The sequence below is a fragment of the Monopterus albus genome, unplaced genomic scaffold, assembly GCF_001952655.1.
Source record: "Monopterus albus unplaced genomic scaffold, M_albus_1.0 scaffold189.1, whole genome shotgun sequence".
Classification (NCBI taxonomy): Eukaryota; Metazoa; Chordata; class Actinopteri; order Synbranchiformes; family Synbranchidae; genus Monopterus; species Monopterus albus.
Window position 1 is genome coordinate 1,304,865 of NW_018128069.1, and position 23,897 is coordinate 1,328,761.

Genomic DNA, 23,897 nt, shown 5'->3' on the forward strand with positions numbered 1-23,897 from the left:
GACATAAAAAATAGTAATAGAATTGACGAGTTTAAACATAAATATAAAGGTATGTGTCAATCAAGATATATGCAAGAACAGGCTCAATGATTAATTAGATGGAACATTGTGGGTGTGGTGTATGAATGTTAACACTATGTAATAATTCTTTTGTATATTACTTGTGTGGTGTAGAAGATAATTATCTATGTAGAGATACTGTTTGCAAACCAATGATGGTAAGATGATGTCATGGGGTAGGACTGGATAAGTCTGACTTCTTCCTACTCCATTCAAGCATGTACTAGGTATAAGCACATTGATATTGGATTAGCATTTGTTGGATATGTGTAAAATTATGTGTTGACATATCAACTGTCTTTACATGCTTGAAAGAATAAATCAAATCAAATGAAATGCTACATCATGTGGTGTTTATTTTTTTAGACAATATTGTTCTTCAACATTGTACCAATCTTTTCCAGTTTGAACTAGGCAGGACCCTGTGCACAAAGCCAGGTCCAGGTCCACGTTCACCAGTTTGGTGTGAAGAACTTGACTGTACCAATCTTTTCCAGTTTGAACTAGACAGGACCCTGTGCACAAGTCCAGGTCCACATCCACCAGTTTGGTGTGAAGAACTTGATTGGTCTCTGCAGAGCCTTGACCTCAGCTCCATCCAACACCTCTGGATTGAACTAGAATGCTAACTGTGACCCAGACCTTATCATCTAACATTACTGTTGGACCTCATTCATGCTCTTGTGTCGGAATAGGAGCAGGTTCAACATCTCGTGGAAAAACTGAAGCCTGATGAGTGAAGTCTGTTATAGAAACACATTAACGCCCACGATTTTGGGATGATGTGGTGAATATGTTGGCATGGTTTTCAAGTGTCTTCACACTTTTGGCCATAGGGTATGTAAGCCATCTTTGGAAAACAAAAGCCATGGCAAAGGAAAAACTGGTGCAGTTACAATTAAGGAAGCAGTGATAGGAAGGAAGTAGTCTTGCAAAGTGTTGAAATGTAACTTTATTTTCACTTTCAATGAGTCCTGTAGATGATTTGGCTAAAGTGAACATTTGTTTGCGAGCTGTCTGATCATACTACCAATCATGCTGCTACACTACTGGACTCTCCACATGCCCCAATCACAGAAGTGAAGCTAGTCAGTAAAACAGAGGGGAAAAGAGGAATAAAGGCCAAAACTACCAAAATAAGGACACAGGTTAAAAAAATAACTTCACCTAAGCTCAAGCTCAGGACACAAACATAATTAAAACAATGCTACATGTCTTCCTGTCTAAAGGCGAAGTGTTTCATAGCCCCACCCCCCAGGATGTGACCTACCAGGAGGCAAAGGCCTACTGTGCAAGTCAGGGGGCAGTGCTGGCCACCACAGCTCAGCTATACGCAGCCTGGAATGATGGACTGCACCATTGCAGTCCAGGATGGTTGGCAGACGGGAGCGTGCGCTACCCCATCATCACCCCGAGAGAGCGCTGTGGTGGTGGGGAGCCCGGTGTCAGGACTGTCTATCAGTACAGCAACCAGACGGGCTTCCCCGAAGCTCACACTCGACATGATGTCTACTGCTTCAGAAGTAAGAGAACAGTCTTATATCTTTATGTTCGGTTATGTTCTCTGAACCAGTGGCTTCCAACCTGGATATTAGGATTATTTATTTTATTTTATTTATTTATTTATTTATTTATTCCAAGCATGTAATAAAAGAGAGAAAAAGAAAAAAAAAAGGAAATCAACATGTAACACAAAACAACCAAACCAATTACCATATACAAACAAAAAAAAATAGAAATTTCTCTTGATAATGCTTAGTCATTACATGCTTGCAAGGGAGTAGAAAGAAGTAATACTTATCTAGTTCTACCCCTAGTGATCCAAACTATGGTTGACACAACCCAAATATTTAACTAAACAACTACACTGGTTAAATTCCCGCAACCACCAAATTACTACATTCCTTCTAATCACAAATCACAATTACATAATTAACAAACAAATGATAAACAATAAATTATTCATATCCCACCCATAAATACACCGATAATATCTTAATAAGATCATTACACTTCCTGTATCCAATACCCAGCTATGCAGGCCTTTTTATATTTATTCTTAAATTGTTTTACACTTGTACATTGTTTTAAATCATCACCCAATCTATTCCATAATTTTACACCACTCACAGATATACAAAAACTTTTCCTAGTTGTACGTATGGCCTGAGTTTTTAAATTTAAGTGGCCCCTCAATCCATAACCACCCTCTCGATCACCAAACAGACCCCGAATACCACTTGGCACCAAATTATATCTGACTTTATACATAAATACAGCAGATTTATATTTTACTAAATCAAAAAATTTTAAAAATCCTGAATGTGCAAATGATGAATTCGTATGATCCCTATAACCAAGTCCATGAACAATTCTAATGGCCCTTTTCTGTAGTTTAAATAATGAGCATAATGCGCTTTTGTATGTATTTCCCCAACACTCAACACAACAGTCCAAATAAGGTACAAACATAGAACAGTAAAGAGTATGGAGTGACTTCCGATCCACAATAATCCCCCACCCTTACTTGAATCTGACGATTTAATCTTCCATATCCAAACAGCATGAATTTTGTTTTGTCCAGATTTAGTGATAACTTATTCCTGTCACACCATTTCTTCACCTTGTCCAATTCCACAGTAATCAGACCCAAAAGTTGCCCAGAGGCCCATATAGTAGTATCATCAGCAAATAGTACAAAGTTCAATAATTCAGAAACATTGCATATATCGCTCACTAAATTTCAGTAGTAATGAGCTGGTTAACATGATAGAGAAGAAAGGAAATATATTGACAGGTGACAAATGAAAGAAGACTCCTGAATAACTGAGTGGAGATACAAACAGCAGGGTCACTGATCAATCAGCTGATCATTGTCCTGATGATCTGATTGATCTGTGTATTCCCAGAATGTCAGACACTGGGAAAAAGTCCCACTGTGACTCTCCAGAGCCAAAGGTGGTGTTTTCATGTCTTGTTGTGTCCAACCAGCAGATTCACAGAGACTCAGCTGATTCTCATGTCTGACAAAGAAAAGCATCAGCTCCTCACATTAAAGAAAGTGGAACCAGAACATGTTGGTGACTGTTGCTTCTAAATAGTTTACAGTTAATTTTCTACTAGTGAGCTGACTCATGGCTGCAGCTCTAGGTCACTGAATGGCTTCATGAGGACGACACAGTGGGTTGGACACAGTGAGACGATCTGGTTTGGAAGGAGGATGTTTCCTCCCTCTGACAGAGGAGACCTGACGCTGCTCTGGAGACAGATCGGTCACTGTATGATAGTTTGTCCTTTGATTTGACCCCCAGCAGTCACTCTGTCATCTTCACCCTACTTTACTGAAAACCCATGACTGTGAACTTGAAACTAGTCTATTTGCAAAAATAGCTTCACTGCCATGAGCAGCTGCTTTAGGCTACTGGTCATTCCATCTCCTTGCTGGTGAAGGTGCCCGATCAGATGACGATCACAGATGCCATTTCTTATTTTTAGCAATCAAATAATTAATTAAATATTAATATTATAATGTCTTGTTAGATTCTTGGCCACATTTTGCAATATTAGGAACCGGTCCAATATAATTGACATTATAAACAACAGTTTATATTTGTGCTTTTCATTCCAGACATTAACAGCCCTTATACCGAATCTCCTCGGGACTTTCATTCCACTGAGCCAGAAAACATTGTTTTCTTAACTAATCCTGCTCAGGAGGAGGACAACATGAGTGACATGACAGCAAAGGGGGCCAAAGAGGTGCGCCTTGCCCAAACAGTGAAAGCTCACCCCCAGACACGATGTTTTGACAAGGACATGCTGATCTCAGTAGAGATTCAGGAGCCTGTCACTTTTCCATCTGAGCAGCAAGAACATTTTTTCACCGAAGATACCCAAGAGGAGATGGGGAAGACCAGCTACCCAGTGTCTTACCAACCAGCACCTGAAGAAAACCCAGATCTTGAAGATTCTCACACGCTTCCAAGATCTTCTCCAGGGACTGATGGTGTAGTAACTGAATCCACTCCACTCACAACTGATGGGGTAAACTCAGAGACCAGAGAGGCCTCAGAACATCACACCTCTGGGAATGAGGCCCTGGATATGCTCAGTGTTAATGCAACATCTGGAACTGAGGCAACTGAGCTCAGCAGCTCTCCACCGGTGCGTCAGGGGGGTGATCTCCCTGTTTCACAGGAGGACCACACCCCAGATATCCATTTGGAGCAGGCCTCTAAAACTGAACTAGTATACCTGAGCACCTCTTATGATATGTCAGGGCGGCCAGAAGAGGCCAGCACTGGTACTGTCGAGGCAACATCATTGGTGACTATTCCACCCATCTCCGAGGAAGCCGGGGTTCATTGCAGTACATCTGTGAACCATCCAATAGGAGAGGAGTCTGGAGAGGAGAGTGCAAATCCAGATGAGGCGAAACAGACCGTAGTAACTCAAAGTCTGGTTGGTACAGACACCTATAGCACCTCTGAGCTAGTCCCTACTGACTCACGTAAGTATACAGTGAATACTAAAGTCAATTTCCCACTGGTGGGGCAAAACATGTTACTGGCTTGGGATGTGGAGCTGCAGTGTGCAGAAATCATGTTTATCATCAGCACCATGGGCACTTGAGAACACTTTGGATGTGCTTGGGTGAAATGTCATTAGTTTCAACTTTTCTGCATGTCCTGTGGGCATACTGTAAATGCCAAGTTTCCAGCTTGTAGATTCAGTTCATGTCATATCAAAGTTACTGTATTTACAGGATCTTCTTAGACTCACCTGAAAATGTAAACACTTACTAAATGCTTCACATCAACCAAATTCATTTAGGGTAAAAATAAATTTTATTTTATGGATATATAATACATTGGCTATGCACCGTGTTTATAACCCTCACATGACCAACCTTAGGAACTTTGTTACAATTAGCATGCTAACCATTGTTTACATGATATCATGCTAACCTGGAATGTTTGTATTTAGCATTATAAGCCAATATTAGAATGTTCACAATTCAATCAACTTTATTATCCCCAAGGGGAAATGATTTGTACAATAGTAGCAAAAATAAAAGAACATCAGACAAAAACATTACATGAATAAATAATCGATAATGTGCAATAACAATGTTAATATACTAATATTTAGCCTGTACATTCTTAATATGGAACATCATTATGTGGTACCATGCTAACAGTTAGTGTGTAGGTTAAACACAGTGTTTAGCATACACTTTTCACATGTTAGCATTGTCCTTTAGACTGGCTTTAAGTATCTCTAAACTCACTCTAAATAAAGCTGGTTAATGTCAAACTAAAGATTTGAACTCAGGATCACCCAAGTCATTCCTCCTTTAATGGTCAGTCCCAAATTTCATGGAAGTCCATTCAAGATTGAACTGAAGTGTTGGTCCAACAGACTGACTGACTGAGCGGCAATGAAATTAATGTAGAATAAAAATGAAATCCAAAGTAAATGTCTTCTTCAAGTTCTTGTGTTTTCTTCATCCCACAGGAGCAGCAACGGAGTCTTCCATCCCGTTCGATCACAGTGACGAGGAATCTAACAGCACTTCAGAAGAGGCAGCACCATATGATGTGGCAACAACAACAGCAGAGGCCATCATAGCCACAGATGACTCGGCCTCCAGTGTAGATGCTCCTGTTCTACGCAGTTACCCTGTCACCTTGTTGAAATCAGCAGCTCCTCCCTCTGTGGTGGTTGAAGTTAGCTCCCCAGAGACTATTACCTTAATACCTGAAAGCAATGCTTCATCTGAAACAGAGTCTTTGGAAAACTTCCAGGACAAACTTGAACACGAGGGATTAGGAGAAAACCCAGCAGGGTTTCTGAGCACAACCCAAAATATCCCAGACAGTGATCCGGAGGATGGGGAACAAGGCACCGAGTACAGATCAGAATCACAGGAGGAATCAGGGGAGTCATCAGGAAGAAACCTGGCAATGAAACCAGAGCCTCTGTCGACAAACACTACTCTGTCAGTGGACCACACATCTGAGGGAACTGATAGTGAGGCTGCGACTGGTACTCCTCCTCCAGCAGAGATAAAAATCACACTGATCCCTCACCAGAGTCACACACCTGGCTGGGAACAAGTGGCTTTTCCTTCCACACCACAGGAGGCTCGCTCTGATGGAGAACACAGTGCTGAGGCTCCTGTCACTGAGGAACCTGAGGCTGTCTCTCAGGAGCCTTTGACGGAGATCACCCGCATCGGGATTGATGGTGAGTTAAAAGGAATACTCAAGCAAAACCCGTGTTGTCCTGAAAGGTGAATCTGAGAAGTTTGTAGCTCTCTTCTTGGTGGAGGACTGAAATCTGTCACTGTAGAAGTGTCAAAATACCTGTGAAAAAATCACTGCAGCATAACCCACTGGTCCTCTTTTATTTCACTCGACACTCTAGAGTGATTACTCCATTATTGAATTTGTAAAAATGGCAGAAAATTAATTGATTATTTGTTTGCTATTCTTCAAGCAAAAATCTCCAATATTTGATGGCTTCAGCCTTTTCTTTTTTTACAGGAGTTAACTGGATATGTTTGGGTTTTGAACGGTTAGCTGGACTTCTGAATATGGCTCACTGGGCTCTTTTTTTATCTTCAGTTTTTTGATATTTTTTCTTTACGTTAAATGATTACAATAACTGTGCACTAGTAACACTAACTTATATCATAATCATACCTGCATTTGAAATAATTGTAGATGTCATTTTATTAGATGACATTCCTATAATTTACTCCGTTTAAGCATAAACAATATGAAATTACTAGCTGAGTTAACTGTCTCAACAGGACATGGATCAGAGGGCAGTGAGGAAGAGACCGGCACAGACGATCCCTCAGTTATAAATTGCATAGCGCATCCGGATGAGAAGACCTCCACAGACATTCATGATGTGACCGTCACTACTCCCACCAGGTCCCCACAGTATTTTAAAACAGGAGAAGATGAATACACTGCCATGGCTGCCTCCCTGCCCGCTGCCCACCAAGAAGGAATCTCGGGTAAAAAGTGTCGCTGTTCGCTGAACAGCAGCTGGTGTTAGTATGCTTTGTCGGTGTTTCGGAAAGAGGACGTCTGTCTCTGAAGGTGCCCAATGAGGAGAGAGATTTTAGTAATTTAGCACTTCAGGTTCTCAGAGTCACACACAGCAGGTGCACAACTGGAAACTCTGGTGCACAACAAGGGCTGTATATCCAGTGATGATTTAAAAAATACAACTAATTCTATTCCTCAAACTCTAAAAGTCTTTAATTGGTATGAATCAAATTATTTTCTTTTTTTTCATATACATTCAATTTATGGAGATGACACAGAAGAATAAGTTACATATTGCTAGTTTAAAGATGTGCAGTGCAAAGCAGGTAGAAAACTGGCCATAACCGAACCTTTAATATGTTTATACATGTAGTAGTATTAATGAAAATACAGTATAAAGATGTACTGGATGTTATTTAACTTTTAAGTTGCAAAGTTTGTTCACCTAAAGCCTAAAACTGACATTTCCATGCTTATTGAAGTATGAAAAGCTGATATGGGTGTTGCTAGGAGAAAACATGATTCAGAATTTCTTTTTTGTACAAACATACGTGTCCACTCCATTGTGATACACTGTGTTTTTCCTCCATTTACAGTTAAACATCAGGATTTATTATGTTGCTGCATAAGTAAAAAGAGTTTTCCCAACTATTTACAGCACTGTTTACGTATTTCCAACACTTCACTGTGCTGCTCACATTGTATACTGTATAATGCTCTGAGGTATTGAAACTGGTGTAACAGTGCCCCCTGCTGGCGTCTCACTTAATTTGAAAATTAGATGTGGTGATATATCACAGTGAGGTGTTTTGACCTTTCGAGGAGCTCTTTATTTTGTGAAAGGTTGGGACTTAATAATGAAGAAAAAATTCACCATCAGGTTTGACAAAATGTTTGGCATGAACTCAAACTTGAGCTATGGAAGATAATTTCCACTCAAATAGAAAATGACTAGTAGCTAAATCTGGTACAAAGGAGATATAAAAGACAGATTTAGGTTACTGATGTTTCAGATAGTTACTTTGAAGACTGTGATGATAAGAAGTTATTTTAATATCTGATATGTTACATTATGAATATAGATATATTTGAAACTGGTCTAAATTTATCTGAGCTCTGTTAAAATACACCACCATGTCCACATGTCTGCAGACCCCTGCCTGCAGAACCCTTGTCTGAATGGAGGCACGTGTGTGGACGGTGAATCAACACGCTGCCTTTGCCTGCCTGGTTATGGAGGAGACATGTGCCAGACAGGTTCACTGTCCACTGTCTGATAACCACAGAGACACACACTCTTCCAAACACTCTGACCTTCCTACTAATTCCTACTTTATAATTTCCTAATCTTTCTTTCCCCTGGCTCGTCCACTGTGTCTCAGACCTGGAGCTGTGCCAGCCCGGCTGGGAGAAGTTTCAGGGCTTCTGTTATCGTCACTTTCCTAAGCGGCAGAACTGGGAGGCAGCTGAGCAGCACTGTCGCATGTGTGGTGGGCATCTCATTTCTGTCATGACCCCTGAGGAGCAGCACTACATCAATGGTAAAACTGAAAACCTCTCAAAAACAGCATTTGCTTGAATATTTTAGTGATCTTGGATAAGTTAGCCGTAATTGGTTGGGGAACATCTTTGCTGGTTAGCAAGTGAATGTGTTCAGCACTTTGAATTTCTAATGATGGTGAAGAAAACGACTATTTACACTAGGATTTGTGCTGGTTTGTGCAGAGTTTTTGCATGTTTTAAAATCATTTTGAATATCGATGACCCCTTTACAAAGAGCACACTAGTCCTGTTGTTTTCCAGTTTCATCTACAGAGTATTTCCTCAACACATTTAATCCATTAGGGCAAACTGTTCATCTTAATTGTTTGGTCAAAGTTCCTCTGACACTGAGAAATTTGGGCTTCATGGTCAGAAACTCAGACCCACGTGACATGACGGCATGCAGTGAAAGGCTGCTGTTCACCCGGCATCTCTTCCGTGTCAGGGCATGCTTGAATGCACCGACACTGGAACACCTGGGTTTTGTGTCTTGCTGCTCTAAATCGCACCTCAACAGGAATGGGCCTATTTCTCGCAGTAGATATCAAGCTAAAAATCTTGCAACCTACATTCCTCCACTTCAGATGCGGACAAGCATCGAGTCCTCTCAAACTGTCCAGACAAGACACAACAGCGACCTTCCACATCTTCCAGATTACTGAATCCATGTTTCCTTGAGAATGTCATGGTTTAGAAGTTGGTGCTGGCAACCAGATTATTATCTGACATTCCTCCTGTAGCTGTCATGGATGGCATAGACAAATACTCATACTGTTATGTAACGAGGTGTCTTTACAAAGTCAGCTAACTGTGAGAAAGTCAGAAGGCAGGTTATATAACCAACCTTTATCAAGTCATTCCAGTGCACCTATATCTTTACTATCTTATGGTTTCACTTTGAGCCTGGTGTCATCAGTCCTGAGGTTATCTGTAACCTCATGTATACTGTAGCTTCAAATACCATATACACTATATTGTACATAGCTGATATACAACAACCTCTTCGTACCTTTTCATTTTTAGACAAATACAAAGAATATCAGTGGATTGGACTAAATGACAGGACCATCGAGGGAGACTTTCGCTGGTCGGATGGGAACCCTCTGGTGAGTGCTTATCTTCTCTTTTGACTTTCAAACATGAAACAAGTCATCCAGTTCAGTTTGACATCATCAGTTGAAAGAAACCGTTTTTGAACTGTTCGCGTGTGTGATTGTTGTAGTTTTCTGGTTTTACTGTCTTAAGTTTGATCATTAAATCATCTACAAAGCTGAAATAGCTGCCAGTGTCAATCTTCTCTCCTCTCTTACTGTCAGCTGTATGAGAACTGGTACAGAGGCCAGCCTGACAGCTACTTCCTGTCTGGAGAGGATTGTGTAGTGATGGTGTGGCATCAGAATGGTCACTGGAGCGACGTTCCCTGCAACTACCATCTATCCTACACCTGCAAGAAGGGCATCTGTGAGTTTATGTCACCTCAGCAGCTTCTTTCCTAAGACCTCCATTTATTTGTCATCAGTCTAAGAACCAAACAAGTTGTCTCTGCATTTCTCAACCATCCAACAGCCTCCTGTGGTCAGCCCCCTGAGGTCCCTCATGCTAAGGTGTTTGGGAAGAAGCGGTTGCATTATGAGACCAACACCGAGGTGCGGTACTACTGTGAGGAGGGTTTTGTGCAGAAACTGAATCCTGTGATCAGGTGCCGGGTCGGCGGCCGATGGGATGAACCTCTGATTACCTGCCTGCCAGGTAAGTGCACTGGAGGAAAAGGCTGTGCTGTGTGAGGGAGCGTCCGAGGGGTTCTACTGGGAGAACTAGTTAATAAACACATAAAGCAGCGTGGCCATGAAGGTATCAGCAGAGTGTAGTGCACCTGAATGAGCATGGCTGCATGTTACCAGTCACCTGACAGCTGGTTCCAGTCTACTAGTGCTAATGCAGCTGTAGTGCTGTTCCTGAATCCACACGGTTTTCCATGTGCTCTTACGCAAAGAAAATTGACTGTGAATGTGCTTTGAATGATTTAAGGGCTCATACCAGAGCCTTATGACAATTCTCATTTTGTAGAGCAAAATAAACAGCTTCAAAGGTGAACGGTTCATTTGTGATTTACATCCCAACAGCCACCATGTGTCACTGGTGGCTGTTGGGATGTAAGTGACACATTTGTCCTAGATTTTCAAATTTATTTTCCCAGTTCAGAGCCAATGTAAAATAAAATGTGTAGAGTAGATAGAATCTGGGAGGACTATGCTGCAGAAGGAAAAAGCTAAATGGTTAAATCTGGAACAAAGTCTCATAAAACTCTGTAAAATGAGCAGTATCATCACTGAGAACACTTTGTAATAATGTTTCTCCAAAACAAACTGAATTACTTGACTATACTGTGAATTGTAACACTGCACATGCAACTGAAAATCCACCCATGGTTTTTAAATTGTAAGGTATGTAACAACATAAGGGTTATGTAGTTTAAAGGTTTGATCAAATTGGGTACATAAAACACTTAGTCTTAATTTTGATTAAATAACAAAACATCAGGAAAGGTTTATGTAAACTTCACATAAATGTAGAAAGCCTCTAAATACACCCTGGTAGTCCGAGTTTGCAGGCAAATCCATGTCAGATTTTAAAGGTTGTAAACGTGCACTTTGCTGTTTCTGTCTCCCCTGCAGCTCATTCGGTGGGAGAAGAGTCAGTTACGGTGCTTCCTCCCCAGCCTGAGGATGCCACAGAGGCTGCGGGCGCAGCCACAGAGAAAGCAGCTCCACTGTTCTGGGACATTAAGTGGAATGTGTAAAGCCATCCTGTCTTGTTTCTAAAGCACCATTCCTCTCCCTGTTTTCTTGTGTCTCAAAGACTTCCAGTTTCTGCATCAAGTTCAACTGTATAAAACTAATCTTTCATCTTAAAGACGTCTCACAGTTCCTACAGTCATGAAAAATCTGGAAAAGTGCTGTAATACAGTACTGTTTGTCAGAATGTACAAAAAGCTCTGCACAACTTAGATGCATTAGTTGAAAAAACACGGAAAAGTTGCGGGATCGTCTTGTTATTCCTTGCACAAATGAGACAGAAAATCACTTGGTTATGAAGCTGCCACATCAGGAGGTAAGAGAGGATCCTGCACAAAACTATAAAGGTGGATGTGTATCAAAATATAACAGTGATCTGAAAGCCGTCTTCATTTCTGGATTGAAAGGGTTTCTCTTGGTAAAAGAAATGTCTCATATACGCCCACATGCCATCAGTGTGGGTGCAAACAAACAAATAAACAAATCCTTAAAACTGCAATTGAGCAACAAAGTCACATGGTTAAAAAACAATTAGGAAAAAAAAAATCACCCTTTTCTGAGTTTCAAAAGCTTCACTCAGAAGCCACTGCACCTCCATCTGCACTAAATCTTCTTTAGCAGCTCAGTGTGATTTATAGCATGTCTTGGTGGAAATTTGCCAGCACACAACGTACTCTCTGTTGGCAAAGTCTTCACTCTGCACAACCCTGCAAACGATCTTGTTATTTAAGATGTTTACAGTAAAAAATCAGCCAAATGTTAATGTTATTACTGTACACGTTGTCCACTATTCTGTTTCAGGATTCTGTCAGTGGGAGGCAGCTTGTTAAACTTTGCTCTCACTCCTGTTTGAGACACTTTAATTTGTCACGCGAGTTCCCACCAGTGAGCACACCTGAAATGACCCGACTATGTGTGTGCACACATCCTTTCTAAGAGTGTTGATCACTGACTCTGCTTGTTCTTTGGTGCTTCTTATTCAGGTCTGTTTGCACTCTGGTTTGCTGTAGCGTATCTGTATTTGGCCAGATTTGCATTAGCACACAGCGTCATAATCAGAGAGTTCAATTTGAAATATATGTAGAGTATACTGGCTCCGAAGTGACAGCTGTTCTCTGGGGATCAGTGAGGAGAAATGTATTTTGTTGATGCAAATAATGCAACAATAGATGTAGTTTTTAAAGAACTACTGTGACACACTGCACGGTGGTAACAATGCAGGTAATGTTGTTATTCTAATCAATGCACCAGTAGAAATAATATAGGATAAATGGATCCAGTGAAAAAAGAGAAATAAAATGTAATTTTGTAATGTAGTTTGAGTTATTACAGTTGTTACATGCTGTTCATCGACTGAACTGTATAAAAATCAACTAATTAAACTAGTATGTTGAAGAGTCTATTTGTTATTTATTCCATGATTATATACCTACTAATGAAGAATCAGGTGTTTTATCAGTAACTTATCAGGTTGTTTCCTTGATATTTATGCCAAATGTTTGTTATTAATCATTAATTCTTGATCTAACTAAAGAACTCATTAGTGTAAAACCTTCAAAATCAAAGTTGTTGGCAATGACTAATACAGTAGAGTGATACAACAAAAGTGTTGCTGCCACAGTGGCCCCGGTTTGTGTCTCTTGTGTGTGCGGACCCATTCAGTCACACAGTTATGCACTAGTTTTTCTAGACCATTGTTTGCTGGTGATGTTTGGAAAAACCCGGAAGGTCATTTAAGAGACTTCATAAAGTCTTGGCTCAAACCACGATCCTTCCCTAAAACCAACCAAGTGGTTTTATGCCCGACTCCACCTTTAGAACCATTACAGTGACAGGCCAGCACGTAGTACTGACCCTCCTATGGAGTAGGTGGAGTAGAGTTCTATCAACCCATATTCATAGTCCTTATTATTTGAAGTGGGTGCACATGAACTCTCAGAAAGCAAGTGGATCACATTTGTACATCTTGACCTCTTGACCTCTCTTCTGTCTTTCACCTCCTGTGGACATCACATGATGCCACACTGCCTTCCTGAACAACATCTGGAAGCTTTGTAACACACAGTTAATATAACACACAACTCATTTCACGGCTTCAGACTGAAGGATGTGAGCCGTTTCTTTTTTCATAAACAAACTTTAAACAATGCACAAACCATCTGCTGAATAAGCAGTACACTGACATATGCATGTATCTTTATTTAATAAATTAAATGACATGTTCATTTACAGCCAAACCAGGTTTAGTTGCTTTGATTGAGCTCAGAGGAAGCAGTTCAGTATCATGGTAATGGACACAGGTTTGCAAAACTGTCACGTTTTAGTGCAAGATGATTGTGTGTGTGCAACATGTTTTCGTATCACAAACTTCCAGTCTACTAAATTATTCCATTAATCACAGGAGATTATCCAAAGATGACTGCCTGTTTTACTGGCCAACAGTTATTTACAAAGGATTATTAGTTTTTTAGAGAATCACTGGTTGTTTGCCAGCCACAGTCAAAACTGGTGGACACACTGCAAACACAGACTTGTGCTGCCTTTGTGTCAAATGGAAGAAAGACACATACACACTAAAGCTTTGAAATAGGTCAGAAATCCATGGTAATCCACCCCAAACATTTGCTCTCAGTTTTTATTTGGTAAAAGAGTCTAACAGAGTTTAGAGCCACTGTAAAAGCTTCTGTCTGCCTGATAAATTAGTTCCTGCCTTTAAAATATTCTGCATCCACCAAATCATAGAAATGAGGACTTTTGCTTTAGAAATTACTGCACACTGGACAATAAATAACACCACCCATCCCAAAATAATTAGGACTAATTTAGTTTTGAACATAGTAAAATTAAATGTAGCTTCATATTGTATGTTGCCAGTAATTGTCTGTTGCTTTAGATATGAGGCTGTAACTTCGATCTCTAAATAACAGTTAATTCATGTATTCTGGTTTATTCGCAGCCCGGCAGCTTTGAGACATTTACTTGGAGCTACCTGTAACAATAGGCTCCGTAAAGATGCACCATCTTGTTGGGGAATCCAAACGAGCGCACCCCTGCCTCGGGGATGCCTCCGCAGCGCTCCCTAGGGTTGCTGATGGGGAAGCGCACACTGCCATCTTTCAACCATCCTCCGTCACACTGGTCATAGCTGTGGAAATGCCAGGCGGAGTAAAGCTGGCCGACCAACGCCAGCTCAGCTCTCTGACCTTCACATGCGTGTCCTGCCTGGTCGAAGGAGAAAGAGCCCGATATGTAGAAGACAGAGCCTGCGGGGGGAGCAGAGACTGACATGAACACATCCAGACAACTTCAGCCCACTGCCCTGCTCTCTTGTGTTTGACCAGGATGCGTGAGTCTTTGCAAGTTTCCATCTCGTTTGTCACGTACCTGCACTGAAAGTTTCATCACGTCTCACCCACAGACTTTATGGCAACCCATTATCACTGTCACACAGTAGCAACTAAAGATTGGTGCTTGTTGCTACACAGGCCTGGCACTGACAATCACTACACCACAAAATGATTGTGAAATAAAGGAACAACACCCTTCTCTTGTCAGAACACTAAACAATAACGCTCCATTAGCTTTAACCAGAAAAACCACATTGTTTAAGTGTGTTTCCTTGCTTTGAAATAAGTCTGATGTGGGAATGAGGTGCACACAGATGATGTCTGAGCTTCCTAAGACCTGAGGAATCCCAACAAACTGTGCTCTGATGGATCAAACAAGATAACTGATCTTGAACAGAATCTTTACAGAGCAACCTATCATCACTGACAACTTGTTTTTGCCAACGGCAAGTAATGTAGGCCTGCAGGTGTAGTCTGCGACCCTGTGACGTCACTGTGGGCGGGGTCACAGGTGCAACAGAGCGCACTTCTTTAGCCACGCTATCAGGGAGGCTGGGTGAGGCTTTTTTCTTTAAAAAAAAAAATAAGCCAGTCATCTTCTAAAACAGATACAGTGTAGTTTTAAGCAAACATTTTTAAAACAGGATAAAATCATTCTTTTGTTAGGGACTATTTTCAGTGGCGAATTCATCCACATTTGATGCTGTGAGAGTTGCAGCTGTCTTTCCTTTGTCTCCTGAGAAATAAATCACCTTATTGTGAAGGTATTGAAATTTGAAATGTTTTCTCTCCCTCCCCTGAGGAGAAGTATGTTGCAACAGGTAAGACCAATTGAAACTGCCCCTGGAGCAGAAGTGAAACAAATGAGACTTTAATTAGAACCTAAGATTCACAGCTTTCTCTAGAATGACCATAAATAATTGAAATTATCTGTAAAAAAACAAACTTGAGAACCAGAAATTTTTTTTTAAACTAGTGCAAATAGGGTTGTGTACTGTAAAGTATGGAAACGTGAGGGCAACTGTGGTTCAGTGGGTAGACTGGTTGTCTCCCAACCAGAGGGTTGGTGGTTTGAATCACGGTGCCTGCATTCCACATGTCAAAGTGTCCTTGGGCAAGACACTGAACCCCCAAGTTGCCCCCGATGGTTAGAGCCATTGGTGTGGGTTGGTGCTGCAGATGGCTGCCATCGGTTCTGATTAGATGATTCTCCTTTGTTGTTTTGTTTGATGTTTTTAATGTAGTTTTCTGTTTTTGCCTGATTGGTCCAGTCTGAGAGCCAGGTGACCTCTGATCATGCAGATCAGAACCACCTGGGTGATCAGTGTGTTTGTGTCTTTGTATCACCTGCTCTGGACTGAAGCACTGCTTCTCATAGACCCTGTTTTAGTCAGACTCAGGTGCAGTAAACAAACATTTGTGATGTCTTTCACAGTTGTTGTCAGTCAGTAAGAAAGCAAACATTTAGCCCAGATCTTACTGTGACACGTTTTTGTTGTAAGCAAGAAGCTATGTGAATCTCAAAGATAAAATTTGATTTTGTTTATAAATCTGTGTTTTCAGATCTTGAGAGCTGTGTTCTGTCACATTAAAGAATCGGAGATGAGGATACATTTAGCAGGAGCTGCCTTTCAGAAAGGTGAGAAATAGTTTTAAAGGAATTAAGAAGAAACTGAAGTATGCCTAGGAGAAACAACCTAGTAAATGACTTTGTCATGTGTTTAATTGTTTTGGACAACAGTGGAGCTCTGTGGCACGGAGGAGGGAGAAACATCTGAATATTTGCTAGTAGGAGACATTCATTGTTGATTTAGGTGTTTTTATGGAATTTGTTGACTATAAAAGATGCAGTGAACATCACCAGGTTTATCCTTTGACAGTTTATATGTGGACTTTGCAAAATGTCAACATGCTGGTGGCTAAACACATTAATGATGGCTGCTTTCATTCCAGGCAATTCGTACTGTGCATGGCTCACTGGTGCACCACTATTAATACACCTGTGCTGTTCCTGCTTCAGCGAGAAGTGGCTCTTGCAGGTAATCAGTCCTCTCAACAAACAAACTAAAACATTGTTTTGATTATGTGCCACTAGATCTCTAGTGGGTGTGTGAGATATGTTTGAAGGAACAAAGGTGGAATGTAATATTGTTATCACGCTGCAAAAATCAGGGGTGGTTGGGAAAGTGTGCGACTTGAACATAGAAATCGCTGCCTCTTTTCTATGTGCAACAGTGTGATTTCCTTCCAGGTTTCTGGTCAGAAAACTAGTCCAAAACTGATGAGAATCATGTCTGAAATAACATGAGCCAAAGCTTACCAGGTGTCTGAGAGGTGAAGCAGAAAGCGTCAAACCGATCACGATGCTTATCCTTTGGTCCATAACTACGGATGCCAGAGACCAGCTCTGCTCCGCAGACGGGGCGAGGATGAATGATGGGGTAATGGACGGTTCCATCCTGGAGCCAGCCTGCATTGCACCAGTCCAGACCCTCTGTCCACGCTGCAGGAGGGAACACACTCATTTAAAAGAGCTGACAAAGCTGCAGACAACATATTATTGGTTGACACTGTACAGTATGTGGCACCTCTGTAGAGCTGGGTGTATGTGGCTAGCATGCCGTCTTGCTCAGCACAGGCCTCTCTGGCTTCATGGAACGTGAATCTGTAGCGGCCGTTTTTGCTCTGATATGGGAACACCACACCTAGGAAGAGAAGCCATGTTGTCAGTGTTTGTTTTCACACTTGCTGTTTCCTGTCTTTCCTGTCTTTCATCAGAGGCATGATATCCAACTGTAAACCCTCAGCCCTGATCACGAACATGACCCTATGTAGCTGAGGGAACATTTCAAACACACATTTCACTTTATTAAGTTGGCAGATGATACTTTAGATACTGTATGAACTGAACAGCCTCCTCAGATATTATTAAACATTTCAGGTAAAGAGGCTTTTCTTCAGTTTAATCTTTTGGGCAGCCACCAAGCTCATTCATTCAAATACCTTCAATGCTCAAAGTAATGACAACGCTCTCATCCTCGATGCCGTTGATAAGCTCACAGCGATACGTGCCATCATCTTCCAGCTTAAGATGGCTGAGCTGCAGGGAGGCATCCATGGCATGAGCCTTTCGGAGAGAAGCCCGTGGTCCCAGATGGCCGTATGGCTTGAAGGCATGTGCATTTGATATCATGATAATGTTTTCCAGCCCCACCCGTTCCGGCTCCAGCTTTGTCCATTTCACTTTGTAATGACTAGGTTTGACTCTGAGGATACAAGGCAAGGTGACGTTATCTCCTCTTCGGCCAACAACCTCAGCGTACACAGGCGGGTCAAGGAGATACTTTAACTTAGATGCTGTGGACAGAACAGCAACCGGGGTTTCAGTGCCACATTTATGCATATACAAAATAAAAATATTTAAAAAGCAGGGAAATTTTACACCTGCTTTCTCTTGATACTAAACTTCAGCTGCAGTTCCCTCAGTGGTAAATAGGGCGCAGAGAATATCTGTATAAACCTCCATTCTCTCCTCCCTGAATTTTGTGTCTCCGAATGGGAATGCCTTAAAATACATAGTGCTTAAGACCAAACAAGCAACATCCTGCTGTGCTGCTTTCTTACTGTATATGTTTCTGGCGCCATACTACACTGTGACTCCTTAGTAAATATGAACACACTCAGTTTCACAGTTTAGCACCAAAAATGAGCCACAACACCTTAATGAAAATCCCCCTCGATGCTTTGGCCTTTGACGCTGCTGTATGGCATGTCTCTTTTTATTTTTTGAATAGTTTTACAGTTATTACTGTAACTGGTAGAGTCAGCCGTTATCCAGGAGTTGACTATTACTGTCGCACGACAGGTGTTTTTGACCTTTTCATAGTTCATAAAACCATTGGAGGAAGTATCCCTCTTTTTGTGTGTCTATGCTGCAGGAACTGGGGATGATCATAGTTCTTAAAGCACCATTTTCAGGCACTTTTTTGTTTTAACTCCTAGCTCAGGGTACTGTAAGTACCAGCATAATAGGAGCCATAACGTAAGTGTACAGTATGTTGACTGGCCAAACACTGTGCACCAGCAAAAACCATTAATAGCCATCAGCGACATGACGAGCTGCAGGACTGGTTTGCTACTGTTAACTACTGATGGTGTGAATGCAGATAGAAAGAAAGCCTTTTTAAGGTATATAGTTCTTGGGGTAGCTCCTAGAACTGAGTGACTAGAAGTGTTTTGTCTGAAAACATCTATTAGTTTATTAAAGCTACAGTATGTAACTTTAGGTAGCACCAGCATGAAACTCCACATCAGTCCCTTTCCCTGCTTTATGCTGCTCTACTACGGTCTGCTACGCTCCTCCACACTCTGCTCAGCTCTTCAGATATTTGTTGTGAAATTACAATAAATAAGAATGCAACAAAACTCACTGATCAAGTTGAAATAAGTGACAACCTCTGGTTAGAGACATCAGTCCTTTTAGAAGCTCATATCTCTGCACTGCTGCCAGTGCTGTTCAATGAGTTTGGGTCACAGGAGGCTTCAACAGCACCTCTCCACATTAAGAGTTTTACAGCAGATTTCTACAGAAAAAAATATTTCAAAAAAGTGACATACTGTAGCTTTAGACAGTTTATCTTCTCAGTCCAAGGTTTGTTTGGCTTTTCTTATGTTGTATGTCTGAGTAGCTGCTCCAGGTGCTTGCTACCCCCAGTGGTCGATGCACATGTAATTTTGAACAAAACATTGACTTACATCTGACAAGTGGCCTGAACACTTTGCTGGTGCTACATCAGTCTGAAATGATCAGACTGCTCCAGGTGCTTGCTACCCTCAGTGGTCGATGCACATGTAATTTTGAACAAAACATTGACTTACGTCTGACAAGTGGCCTGAACACTTTGATGGTGCTACATCAGAGTCAAGTCTGAAATGATCAGTTTTTTTAACTCAGATATGATGGTTAAGGTGCAGCGCTCTCGCCACGGCTCCCCGGGTTCGAATCCAGGTTGTGTCAGGAAGGGCATCCGGCGTAAAACACATGCCAAATGTCAACATGCGAGTCGTCAGTGTGACGATTCGCTGTGGCGACCCCTAAACGGGAAACTTTCTATATGATGCTAGTCCAGGTCATGTGAATCAGGCGGTATCTCCTCAGAGAACCTTAGTTCATGACAGTTTACATCCTAAACCTAATCTGGCATCATTAATTGACTGATTACCTACAGACAAGCCTTAAAAACAACACAGCACTGTCAGGGCTCTACCTGCTCTGTTGGGGGTGTATACAACTGCAGCCCAGGTGAGGCAGCTGGATGTTAGGAGAAGAAGCACAGCACAGTTCATCATGAAGAGAGTCACTCTTCCAGCTCCTGCCATTCACAGGAAAACAGAGCATAGTTCTTACTATGTTTCACTGTTTGATTCACAAAGCAGGTGTTCTCACAACCACCTGTCGTTCGATCAGTAGAGACAAGCCACCCTTAGTCTGAACATACAGTAAGCAAAGGTAAAGGGAAAAAAGTTCAAACCTGTGAAGCGGAGAAGCTGCAGCAGCCCAGTCATCCTCCTGCGTTGTCCCACATGGCAATGGTATTTTGTCCAATCAGAAGATTTCCAGGTGTGATTTGTGGGTGTGGGAAGTAGAGGCTAATCTTTATCCCTGTTTATTCCTCTCTGCAAACTCTGAATGTGGTGCAGCTGTCACACTCAGTTCATCTCTGTCACTCTGCCCCCCCCCCCTCCCCGCGGTCTGGTCATATGGTCCAGTCTGTGAGCAACACAGTGTGTAAACTGGACTGTTGTCCTCCCTGCTCCAGATGTTAATGACCACACAAAGCTCTTTCTATTTTACTTTCTCCCTTTCTTGTTTTTTAATTGAAAGGAAGGTGAAAAGAAACTTTAGTTTCACACATTTTCAGTTGTGCCTGAAAGACAGGAATGGAATAATGACTTTTATTTAAAAGCATAACCTATTTATTTATTGTAACACATACAATAAAATTATGCTTGGAGCCGAGGGCCCCAGGCTGCTGCGTGCATATGTGCCACATCACGGGCAACGGGGGGGTTCAGTGTCTTGCCTAAGGACACTTTGACATGTGGACTGCAGGCACCGAAATTCGAACCTTTAACCTTCCGGTTGGAAGGCGACTGCTCTATTCACTGCACCACTGTCGCGTCCCCAACATGATCAATTCAAGGTTGTGTGCTACTTTGTGTAGCTCAGTTGTGAACAATCTAATTTGTAAGGCTTGATTTGGATGTTTTTGAATGTTCATTAGAAAATCAGTTGAGGACATATTTTCAATATGTCATGTGAAGCATAGCCTCAAGTCAGTGATGTTTCTCTCGTTGTGAATTCAACTGGTACTTTAAATCTAAAACCCAGCCTGAGACCTAAAAGCATATAATATTTAAGGTTTTTGTGTCAGAACACATCAAAAATGTTCTGTCACTCTATGTCTTAAAACCAAAGTGTTTTTGTTCAAATTTAATAAAAACTAGCTTGTTTGCTAAGGTCAAAGCTGGATCATTCACTTCCACTGTTGCAGCTCTTTGCATCAGACACTCATTTTAAAATTTCTTATTTATTTGGGTGCAGGAATATTTTTCACCAATAAACAGCATGCTGGCTGCTGTGGTCAAACAGCATAATGTGGCAGAATGCATCCAGTGACGAGCATCGCTGAACCCTGTGGACAACAAGTCTGCCTGTGTATTCTAACCTGTCCCAGAAGACTGCTGCCAAACAGGACTATAATGTGCATTCAGACATCTTTGTTGTTGCCCACATGGCTCTGGCGGCAGTGGGAGAGAAAGCTGTGTTGCTCTAGTTTCCTCTGCCACCATGACCCCCGGGCACAAGAGCTGCATTGTGAGAGCCACAGTCTCCACGCACGGACAGCGGGCGTGGGTCACACAAACACAGTCCAACGTGGAAAAAGATGAAATAACGAGATTCTTCTGTTTTTGCTTGTGTAGCTTCTCCATTGTGCTCCATAATGAATGGGACTCTTTCTTACTCTCCTATTAGTATTCACCCAAACACCTCTAGGTGACAACGGCCAACTGTCTTTGCAGCTCTGTCTATCTATTATCCATCAGTCCATCCATATTCAATTATCACTGCAGTCAAAACGTTTTTGCTGTAGCAGCTGGTGATACACTTAATTTCAAAGCTTAAAGGTGCTTTAACTAAGACGTTCCACACCGTCTTACAAACCCAGTTACACTTACAGGACGTGCTGTCTCTCAACTACACCACCCCCCACATGGTCTGTAAATTAGCCCTGCCTGCCACCTAGCCAAGGTTAGAAAAAGGGTTTTTCCAGCCACCAGTAGTCATGTCAAACAGCCATGGAGGAGCTCTGGGCAGCTAAAAGTCTGAACCAGTGGCTGCCAGAGTGAAGAGGTGACTTTTGCACAGAGAGAGTGGGACAAAGAAAGACCAGCAACCAGGGTTAACACTGGTTTGGCTGTTTGACATGGAGAGGGTTAAAAGCAGCCAAAGGTCTCAGACTGGATTTAGATGTGTTCTTCCATCTGGATGTGTTAACATCTAGAGCTAACCTGTTTGTTTTGGTAGCATTAGCCACCTAGCATAATCAGGATTTCACCTTTTCGTTGATTGTAATTTGGGAGTAATTTTATCTTTTGTGTGCCGCCTTTCACTCAGTGGCCACGACCTTAGTTATGCACATCTTTTATCCTCAATATAATTTAAAAAGGCGGAGTTATATAAAAATTCACCCCCGTACAGCTGTCATAGAAGGGGAAATCAGCTATAGAAACCAAAACCATTTTTTGTACCAGCCGGTAAACATGTTTACTTCTGCTGTAAATTTGGGCATTTTAACATGGGAGTTTATGGGGATTGACTTCCTTTTGGAGCCAGCCTCACGTGGCCATTTGAGGACCTTCCGCATTGGCTTCATTTCTCAGCGTCCGAGGTTGGTGCTTATGGGAAACTGACGTGATGGGAGGGGTAGAGCGGTTAGGAGCAGCTTAGTTTGTTTTGTTTCAGCTGCTAGACTCTCTAGTGTCTGAAACCAAATTAGGCAGAGTAGCTTTAAGAAATGTACACACTGTTTTAATAGAGTTGTGATGCAAAAGGTGTAAAATGGCTTCTAAAAATGTAATCAGAAAATGAGATAGTGGAATAAAGTCTAAGTTTATTTAATGAAAAGTTTAGGGTAAATATTTAAATTGTATGTCATGAGAGCTGGGGCTTATCGATCTTGGGATTCTTTTCATACACTTTTAATAAGAAAAGAAACAAAAGTATGATGAATGTAAAACCTTCCTGTATTTTCATTAAGTTTTTATTGCCATGATGAGCTTGTGTGTGCAGGGCTCACTGACTGAATGTCCCTCCCAGCCATGTGCAGTAGATGAGCGAAGCTGATTTGAGAACAGGTCTGCAGCCCTGACATTGTATCAGTTTGTGCTGTGCATCGTTGCGTGACTTTGTTGACAAAGCGGCAGCCATGAGTTTGGAGTAAAATCACTGGACACACCTTTTGGCAGCATTTCAACCCCTCTGAGAGGTTCACAACTCCCTGTAAGGACACTTTAACCCCTGAACCATGCTAATGATTCTGTGCAGATGCCTCTTCTCCTGGATCCCACACTGAGAGTGACAGTTTTTGAGCACAATGTTGGATATTTCCCTCCTCACAGTTTAGAAAGCTGCATGTTCCTGCAGCTCAGAGATTCTGACCTAGGGTTACCTGTGTCCTCTGCTATTCATGCAGGTAAATGCGGGCATTTGTATGGCTGTGCATACCTCACACATGTAAACAGCCTAAATGGACCACTTGGAGGCAGCAGAAACAAGCTGTAACACCATACACCACCTTTTTGATAAGGTGAACTCCTGACAAATATTAAGTCCAACAGCCTTCCCCTGTTTAGCCTTGTTTTATTTCCACTCTCCTGAGGGAAATGTGGCTCCTACTTGCTAAATGTTCATATGTTCTCCAGCTACTTGCTAACTTTGTGTGCCATTTCACATTGGGCAGGCAATGTGCCCTGGAGTTTTAGAGTTTTTCCCAATGAAAACAGCTGCCTGCCAAAAAGAATGCTGT

At 41.7% G+C, this 23,897-nt stretch overlaps 3 protein-coding genes across 14 annotated transcripts in view; 2 read left to right on the forward strand and 1 right to left on the reverse strand.

The window, feature by feature from the left end:
* bcan (brevican) overlaps positions 1-12,858 on the forward strand; it is a 25,540-nt gene extending 12,682 nt beyond the window's left edge. For 3 of the 7 annotated variants that reach the window (XM_020617406.1, XM_020617405.1, XM_020617411.1), the window contains exons 6-15: positions 1,290-1,583; positions 3,689-4,570; positions 5,578-6,309; positions 6,878-7,090; positions 8,277-8,381; positions 8,507-8,665; positions 9,690-9,772; positions 9,983-10,127; positions 10,233-10,415; positions 11,342-12,858. In XM_020617406.1, coding sequence (XP_020473062.1) covers positions 1,290-1,583; positions 3,689-4,570; positions 5,578-6,309; positions 6,878-7,090; positions 8,277-8,381; positions 8,507-8,665; positions 9,690-9,772; positions 9,983-10,127; positions 10,233-10,415; positions 11,342-11,466 — 2,921 coding nt within the window. In that variant the 3' untranslated portion in view covers positions 11,467-12,858. The remainder of the gene's footprint in view (positions 1-1,289; positions 1,584-3,688; positions 4,571-5,577; positions 6,310-6,877; positions 7,091-8,276; positions 8,382-8,506; positions 8,666-9,689; positions 9,773-9,982; positions 10,128-10,232; positions 10,416-11,341) is intronic. The other 4 variants (XM_020617407.1, XM_020617408.1, XM_020617409.1 and 1 more) reach the window with 4 other exon arrangements.
* Positions 12,859-13,662: 804 nt separating this feature from the next.
* Positions 13,663-20,515, reverse strand: hapln2 (hyaluronan and proteoglycan link protein 2). The gene is made up of 6 exons (XM_020617432.1): positions 20,340-20,515; positions 20,076-20,180; positions 17,812-18,165; positions 17,397-17,513; positions 17,129-17,311; positions 13,663-14,724 (listed from the first exon to the last, which is right to left on the reverse strand). The coding sequence occupies exons 1-6, from the start codon at positions 20,371-20,373 to the stop codon at positions 14,447-14,449; spliced, it is 1,071 nt and encodes a 356-aa protein (XP_020473088.1). The 5' UTR covers positions 20,374-20,515; the 3' UTR covers positions 13,663-14,446.
* rhbg (Rh family B glycoprotein) overlaps positions 15,254-23,897 on the forward strand; it is a 30,397-nt gene continuing 21,753 nt past the window's right edge. For 2 of the 6 annotated variants that reach the window (XM_020617425.1, XM_020617431.1), the window contains exons 1-4: positions 16,063-16,208; positions 16,372-16,447; positions 16,550-16,596; positions 16,762-16,847. In XM_020617425.1, the coding sequence (XP_020473081.1) occupies positions 16,778-16,847 (70 nt within the window). In that variant the 5' untranslated portion in view covers positions 16,063-16,208; positions 16,372-16,447; positions 16,550-16,596; positions 16,762-16,777. The other 4 variants (XM_020617426.1, XM_020617427.1, XM_020617429.1 and 1 more) reach the window with 4 other exon arrangements.

What these genes read in the sequence shown, in the direction of transcription:
- hapln2 (XM_020617432.1), bottom strand. Translation starts at nt 20,373, where the DNA reads ATGACTGGGCTGCTGCAGCTTCTCCGCTTCACAG. An exon ending in GCAGCTTCTCCGCTTCACAG is followed by an intron (nt 20,181 to 20,339) that starts GTTTGAACTTTT and finishes TGTGAATGGCAG; the next exon opens with GAGCTGGAAGAGTGACTCTC. An exon ending in ATACACCCAGCTCTACAGAG is followed by an intron (nt 17,312 to 17,396) that starts GTGCCACATACT and finishes TCCCTCCTGCAG; the next exon opens with CGTGGACAGAGGGTCTGGAC.